At 43.9% G+C, this 8,677-nt stretch overlaps 1 protein-coding gene across 2 annotated transcripts in view; it reads right to left on the reverse strand.

Moving 5' to 3' along the window:
* xgb (x globin) overlaps positions 1–8,677 on the reverse strand; it is a 47,343-nt gene that overhangs the window by 25,126 nt on the left and 13,540 nt on the right. Inside the window, exon 2 of one of the 2 annotated variants that reach the window (XM_061895423.1) lies at positions 6,526–6,633. The exons of the other annotated variant lie outside the window; for it this stretch is intronic. Coding sequence (XP_061751407.1) covers positions 6,526–6,633 — 108 coding nt within the window. The remainder of the gene's footprint in view (positions 1–6,525; positions 6,634–8,677) is intronic. 2 annotated transcript variants of the gene reach the window in all.

Genomic DNA, 8,677 nt, shown 5'->3' on the forward strand with positions numbered 1-8,677 from the left:
ACCAGATGCCCGAACCACCTCATCTGGCTCCTCTCGATGTGGAGGAGCAGCGGCTTTAGTTTGAGCTCCTCCCGGATGACAGAGCTTCTCACCCTATCTCTAAGGGAGAGCCCCGCCACACGGCGGAGGAAACTCATTTCGGCCGCTTGTACCCGTGATCTTATCCTTTCGGTCATGACCCACAGCTCATGACCATAGGTGAGGATGGGAACGTAAATTGAGAGATTTGCCTTCCGGCTCAGCTCCTTCTTCACCACAACAGATCGGTACAACGTCCGCATTACTGAAGACGCCGCACCGATCCGCCTGTCGATCTCACGATCCACTCTTCCCCCACTCGTGAACAAGACTCCTAGGTACTTGAACTTCTCCACTTGGAGCAGGGTCTCTTCCCCAACCCGGAGATGGCACTCCACCCTTTTCCGGGAGAGAACCATGGACTCGGATTTGGAGGTGCTGATTCTCATTCCGGCCGCTTCACACTCGGCTGCGAACCGATCCAGTGAGAGCTGAAGATCCCGGCCAGATGAAGCCAACAGGACCACATCGTCTGCAAAAAGCAGAGACCTAATCCTGCGGCCACCAAACTGGAACCCCTCAATGCCTTGACTGCGCCTAGAAATTCTGTCCATAAAAGTTATGAACAGAATCGGTGACAAAGGGCAGCCTTGGCGGAGTCCAACCCTCACTGGAAACGTGTCCGACTTACTGCCAGCAATGCGGACCAAGCTCTGACACTGATCGTACAGGGATCGGACTGCCACAATAAGACAGTCCGATACCCCATACTCTCTGAGCACTCCCCACAGGACTTCCCGAGGGACACGGTCGAATGCCTTCTCCAAGTGCACAAAGCACATGTAGACTGGTTGGGCAAATTCCCATGCACCCTCAAGATCCCTGCCGAGAGTATAGAGCTGGTCCACAGTTCCACGACCAGGATGAAAACCACACTGTTCCTCCTGAATCCGAGGTTCGACTGTCCGGCGTAGCCTCCTCTCCAGTACACCTGAATAAACCTTACCGGGAAGGCTGAGGAGTGTGATCCCACGATAGTTGGAACACACCCTCCGGTCCCCCTTCTTAAAGAGAGGGACCACCACCCCGGTCTGCCAATCCAGAGGTACCGCCCCCGATGTCCACGCGATGCTGCAGAGTCTTGTCAACCAAGACAGCTCCACAGCATACAGAGCCTTAAGGAACTCCGGGCGGATCTCATCCACCCCTGGGGCCTTGCCACCGAGGAGCTTTTTACCTTCCTCAGCAACCTCAGCCCCAGAAATAGGAGAGTCCACCACAGATTCCCCAGGCACTGCTTCCTCATAGGAAGACGTGTTGGTGGGATTGAGGAGGTCTTCGAAGTATTCCTTCCACCTATCCACAACATCCGCAGTTGAGGTCAGCAGAACACCATTCGCACCATACACAGTGTTGACAGTGCACTGCTTCCCCTTCCTGAGGCGGCGGATGGTGGTCCAGAATCGGGTGGCATCCTGACCAGATGCCCAAAACACAAGTAAAAAATTGGCAGAGGTGTCAGATGGTTTGAGTGCAGAGATTTTGTCAATGAAAAAGTTTAAAAACACTTTCACAGAAGACAGGTGAGGGGACAACAGGTTATACATTGCGGGGGTTGATGAGAGAATTTAAACTTTAAAAATAACTTGGGTTTATGACTGTTACTGGAGATCAAGGTAGAAATATACTTTGTTTTCGATACTTTTACGGCTCGTTGGTGTTCAGACAGGGACTCCCGCAGGATTTGGAGGGAGACATGAAGCCTATCCTTCACCCACTTTCGCTCTGCGCGCCTGAGATCGCACGTAGAGTTATTTAGCCATGGTGTTAGAAGAGCTTTTCTACGTTTAGATCTATGGGGCGCAACAGAGTCTAAAATATCAGTACAAGCCGAGGTAAACATAGAAAAATCTCGTCAGCAGTAAAATCACAATTTACACCCAGTGCGCAGATTGAATGTCTATTGAAGGCAACTGATTGTAGCTGAGATAGGCGCCAGCGCCCCCCGTGACCCCGAAAGGGAATAAGCGGTAGAAAATGGATGGATGGATGGATGAGAACATAGCAGCAGTTGAAGGGTTGATCATGCGTGAGCGGCGTTCGGGGACATCGGAATTATTACCAGAGCACAGGATTACAGTTGTAAAAAAAATTGGTGAATGGTCGGAGAGAGACATAGCACATATTTCATTAACAGACACAGATACACCATAGGATACCACAAGATCTAAAGTGTGTCCCTTTTCGTGTGTCGGGCCAATGACAGATTGCTTGAGGTCAAATGAATCAAGGAGATTCAGAAAATTTTGGGCCAGAGGTTTTGATTGGCAGCAAACATGAACATTAAAATTGCCGCAGATTACAATTTGGTAGTAATTCACCAAAATCCCCGATAGAAAATCAGCGAAGTTATGTAAAAAGTATTTGTTGAATTTAGGTGGACTGTACACCACTGCGCACAGAACAGGGGGAAACAGAATTAATTCAAAGAGTTGTAGTTCAAAACTAGCATAGTAATGTGTGGAAACTGCCGGCAAGTAAACGAAGATTTGTAAACAGAAGCTAAACCTTCTCCGCACCTGCCTGTAGTCCTGGGAGAGTTGAGGAAATCATAATCCGGTGGTAGCAATTTAGAAAACACCACAATATCTCCAACAGTCAACCAGGTCTCGGTGAGGAACATAAAATCCAATTCACGGGTGGTTATGAATTCGTTGAGCCAGAACGTTTTGTTCGCCAAGGATCGGACATTTATCAGGGTAGGGCTGGGTGATATTGCCATTTTTTAATATTGCCATATTTTTAGGCCATATCGCGATATACGATATATATTACGATATTTTGCCTGGAATGAACACTTGATACATACAATCACAGCAGTATGATGATTCTATGTGTATACATTATAACATTCTTCTTCATACTGCATTAATATATGCTACTTTTAAACTTTTATGCAGAGAGGGAAATCACAACTAAGTCAATTGACCAAAAGTGTATTTATTAAAGTTATTAAGCAATGGCACAAACATTCAAGTCATTTCCAAAACATAAATTGCGAGATTGTCAGAGACATTTTAAATGTCAAATAAAAATCAGCTGCATAATAGGAAATCAAATAGTATTCGTCCTTCACTATGTGGTATGTTACTACGGTTATAAAATTCTCTTCATACTCTAGCGAGTGACTTTACAAACGATGCTACATATTAGCAGTATTGCTACTTTTTATAGCAAAAATCCCCCCCCCACTTGACAAATTACGGTTGTCTGTTCGACATATTCCCACTTGAAGCCGAACCACCGCCAGACGATGGAAACCCTGCTGTTTTTATTGGGAATTAAGTCTTCCTTCATTTGTTACCAGACCCGCACTTTCATTCTCTCGTACGGCTATGTTAGCAGCTAATGTTAGCCACGCAGCTACCTCTCTGCTCTGCGAGGGTGTGTATGTGACGTGTGACGTGACAGTTTGTGACGTATGTAAGAATGTGCGCTTGCTTGTCTGAAAGGAGACACAGGAAAGAGCGAGAAGAGCCTGAAGTGTACGCCCGCAGCTAAAAGTCCTGCGTGAGAACGTATACTCGAATATCACGATATAGTCATTTTCTATATCGCACAGACACACACCAGCGATGTATCATATATATCGCCCAGCCCTATAATCAGGGCCATCCGAAGATTAAACTCCTCGCTAGCAGGTGATGTAGCACGCTTCCGCATGCGTAGGGCGGAGCGGTCCAAACCACGCCCACACCCACGGGCCGGAGAGCGCAGTGATACCAGGCCAGTTGGAGCGAGGCCCGGAGATTCCGCCGGGTTAACCGGGAGGAGAAGCAGCAGCAAAGAGCCGGAGGAAGCAGCGGCCGCCGGCGCCAGGAGGTTGCCCAGGATAGGGGTGACAGGTTGGATCCAGCGCGCTATGCGCCGGGCATCGGAGGTACGCCGGCAGCGTCCACCAGGAAGGAGACGATGATTGAACGTGCCAGAGGATGACAGCAGCATCTTGAGTTTCACCAAAATACCTCCCCTCCCCCCCGCCTCTTGGAGCGCTTTTTTCGTGAAGGAGCCGCTGGTGTACGACACAGGTAAGCGGGGATACCTGACAGCACGAGAGGGGGGGTTTGTCCAATATCCCGGGTTGAAACTGAGTACTCATGTTGCGCTAAAGTTTTGAAATCAGATATTGAACAGTGCTTGGCGATCATAGCACAGTAGAGCAGAGACATCCCAGTAAGCGCATAAAAAAGAGGCTACAGCAAACAAAAAACAGATGCTTCGAGATAGACGACTCGCCAAACAAGCTGGCGCCATCTTGTCTACGTCACAACAGATGTAGGACTAGCTAAAGGGCTAAATCTATTATGTGTCTCAAACAGTTCACGTGGCTTGTAGGCCCCTTAGGCTGCTACAAACTTGCTACAGCTAACGCTAGAAAACGTGTCGGCTGCGTCTAATGTTCCGAAATTACTCTGCTCTAACTGGCGTTGACGGTCCTCTAGTAGGGCCAAACTCTCCATGAGAACAGTGAACGAAGAGCAAGGAGCCATATTCACGTTGTGTCTTTCACCGAATCGAGTTCTTGCTGTCCTCAGAGCAGTAGCAGCAGCGTGAGGTAGCAAACGCCTTCAAAGCGTAGTTGCTTTGGACCACGACTAGCATAGCTTTGTTAGCTAGCTGAGAGAGAGGCGGTGAGACACCGAGTGGGTGCTTTGTAAGTTTGATGAAACTACATAATATGTTTGAGAAGGACTGAAGAAAGCTGTAAAACAATTGGTAGATAGAAAGATACTACTAAGCTTTTTTGCGGCAGCGAGCGACAGCAGACTTTTCCGGACGTATTAAAAACATATCCTCCAGTTTGTAGCTATCATGTCATACTTTCAGAGGATATACATTTTTTCCACATGTTTGAAAGAGAAAAAAATACCAAATTACTTCTGAGTATATTATATTGATTAACTAATTCAGAATTTGATGTTTTTAGAGGACTTAAGTGCAGTTCCCCTTTAATCATTTTGATTGAAGGTACAGTGTGATGATTGACAGAAGGAACCTTTTAATTGGCTATTGTCTACAGCTTTGCACAAAGTCAGAACAACGGATACTACTACAAAAAAATAAATACAAATAAATTATCAGATGAAACATTCTTGCGAGCCAATTCGAATTCACTAGTTAATGTAAACTTTTCAACTACTCAACATCAAAGTCAAATGTTTCCAATAGCGGGTGTATACAGATAATTTTAAGCTTTTGACTACATATAATAACCATGTCAGACATGGGCACTAAAAAACATTAAATTAGATTTGCTGAAATTAGATTTGCTGATAACTATAGAAACCCTAAAGCTGACCACTCAAAAAAAAAAGAAACATATTTGAAAATGGCAGAGAAATTCTCTCCCACAGATTAGATTGTTCCTTTTGTGATGAAGATGATTTCCAGGAAACCCACAATACTGCGTGTCCCTGGACATATTATACAAATGTATACATTTAGCGAAAACAATGCCCCAAATCCTAAAGTTTTTAGTTGTTTACTCTGTAAACCAAAAAATAACTGTTCTCTTCATCTAAAAAATGGAATACATATTTAGGAACACACATTAAAGTGCGTTGATTTCATGAAAAGTTTTACTGCTCATAACCATTACCAACTGTTCCCAAACAACACACAAGTCATTGTTTTGTCAATACATACACTAGATATATGCTGTTTTTTTACTGTATGTAGAGAAAATGAATAACATTATAGGGGTGGACCAAAGAAAAGGCAAATTAAAAAAATACAGAGAGCAATGTGCGGGGACCCCTAAAAGGTAGTTTTGTAGATTGTCCCCAGGAAAATGACAATTAATAGTAATGGACCCTTATTGGATCCATGTGTACACTCTCAGTTACATTAACATTGATAATATATATGTTGGCCCATAGATAGAAATGTTTTTTAAATGTAGTAAGCTTCTTTTTCTGTGTCGCTTTTAGTGTCACTTGCTACAATTGTCTGGGGATAGCTTCCCCTGTAGCTTAGCTACATTTAATCAAGAGTAACTTGTAGCTTAGCTTACAACATTTTCCAAGTAGCTTGCCCATCACTGGTCAAAAACCCCTCACGTGACTAACGAGCGCCATATTGAGGCCAACTTTAAGAGCGAATTGGCCATATTATCTTTATACACGACTCTGACAACAGTTTGAGAATCACTGGTCGAGAGTCTAGAAGAGAACTAACAGGTGGCCCCCAATAATTTCTTTAAAAGCAAATCAGAGCTTTTCTTCCAGTCATTTCCACACACCAGTGACCTAAAAAGTGAGACTCAGTAAACTCATTGGCAAAAATGTCTCAAAGGTTGGGCAAGTTAGCAATCAACAAAGAAACTTTTAGGATAAGTGGATTTATTAGATCATATTTCACTGATATTAAAAACAACAAATTATTCATTTTGTATAAGTGCACGTGTGCAGATGTGCATGTGTGCACGTGTGTATGTGACTGACTGACCGAAGTCCGTGTGCTCGGAGTTCACGGCTGGTCCGCAGCCTCTCCAGGTCCTTGATGTCTCGGAAAAGGAAGAAGACATTCTTGCATTCAGGGTGGGTCTCGAAGAGCCTGTTACCATGGCAACGATATCAAGCAGACACAGGTGAATTAATTTGTCATATTCACACTCCCCTTTGCCTGGCAGCATTTTTCCTGCCGGGATGCATTCACTCCTCTCGCCCCAGCATCCATTAAGCATCATGGCTACATCATCCTCCATGTTTCACTTCAGCTGATTGGCACTTTTGGATCATCTCATTTTTCTTCTTCGTCTGAACTCAATCATTGAAGTGTGATGCCTTCCAATCAGGAGAATTCTGGTCTCCAGCTGAGCTAGCTGACATTAGTCATGCACCCACAATGCATCACTGCAGAAGGGAGGATTGTGTGGCGAGAGTAGCCCTGCAAGTGACCTTCTTTATTCACTTTTATGAGCACAAAAAGTAGATTCTAAAGTGAACTTGAACCTCTGCTTTCAGGTCCAATCACTAGCCACAACACTGTAATAATAATAACAATAATATCAATAACAACAATAACTGGCTTTAATTTAACAATATGTTGAAAATTACTGTTGTAGAATGATTGTGCATTACATTAAAAGCAGCTCTCATTATAATGCACTGTAATTCTACACCACTGCCGCGATAAAAATTATAATGTATATTTTATTTTATATATATTTAACATAAATATACACATACTTAAATTGCATTTCATTGATTTATATTGATTGCATACATATTCCCTTTTGAATAAAATGTAAACTAAATTGATTAAAATAATCATTAAAAAATACCGCTCCTTCCAATAATAATAGTAATAATATTAATAATAATAATACATTGAAATGAGTCCCTCCGGGTACTCCGGCTTCCTCCCACTTCCAAAGACATGCACCTGGGGAAAGATTGATTGGCAACACTAAATTGGCCCTAGTGTTTGAATGTGAGTGTGAATGTTGTCTGTTTATCTGTGTTGGCCCTGCGATGAGGTGGCGACTTGTCCAGGGTGTAGCCCACCTTCCGCTCGATTGTAGCTGAGGTAGGCGCCAGCGCCCCCCGCGACCCCAAAAGGGAATAAGCGGTAGGAAATGGATGGATGGAATACATTGAAATAGACCTTGATTTTTATTAACAAGGACAACATAAGCTTTTGCTTCTTCCTGCTTGGCCATGTTCCTAGTTTTTTGTTTTTCATTATGATTTTGTTTAGTCTTTTGTTTTATTCATCCATCCATTTTCTACCGCTTATCCCTTTTGGGGTTGCGGGGGGCGCTGGTGCCTATCTCACCTACAGTCGGGCGGAAGGCGGTGTACACCCTGAACAAGTCGCCACCTCATCCCAGGGCCAACACAGATAGATAGACAACATTCACACTCACATTCACACACTAGGGCCAATTTAGTGTTGCCAATCAACCTATCCCCAGGTGCATGTCTTTGGAAGTGGGAGGAAGCCGGAGTACCCGGAGGGAACCCACGCAGTCATGGAGAGAACATGCAAACTCCACACAGAAAGATCCCGAGCCCGGGATTGAACCCAGGACTACTCAGGACCTTCGTATTGTGAGGCAGATGCACTAACCCCTCTTCCACCGTGCTGCCGTCTTTTGTTTTAGTTGTGCTATTTTAAGTAGCATTGTGTAAATAGTAATCACAAACAGAATACAATGATTTGCAAATCCTTTTCAAACCAATACTCAATTGAATACACTGCAAATACAAGATACTTAAAAGTACAAACTGGAAAACCTTGTTATTTTTTTACAAATATTAGCTCATTTGGAATTTGATGCCTGCAACATGTTTCAAAAAAGCTGGCGCGACTGGCAAAAAAAGACTAAAAAAGTTTAGGAATGCTCATCAAACACTTATTTGGAACGTCCAGCAGGTGAGCAGGCTAACTGGGAACAGGTGGGTGCCATAATTGGGTATAAAAGCAGCTTCCCATGAAATGCTCAGTCTTTTACAAACAAGGATGGAGCAAGGGTCACAACTTTGCTAACAAATGTGTGAGCAAATTTTTGAACAGTTTAAGAACAACATTTCTAAACGAGGAATTTAGGGATTTCACCATCCATGGTCCGTAATATCCTCAAAAAGTTCAGAGA

Source organism: Nerophis ophidion, linkage group LG03, assembly GCF_033978795.1.
Source record: "Nerophis ophidion isolate RoL-2023_Sa linkage group LG03, RoL_Noph_v1.0, whole genome shotgun sequence".
Lineage (NCBI taxonomy): Eukaryota > Metazoa > Chordata > Actinopteri > Syngnathiformes > Syngnathidae > Nerophis > Nerophis ophidion.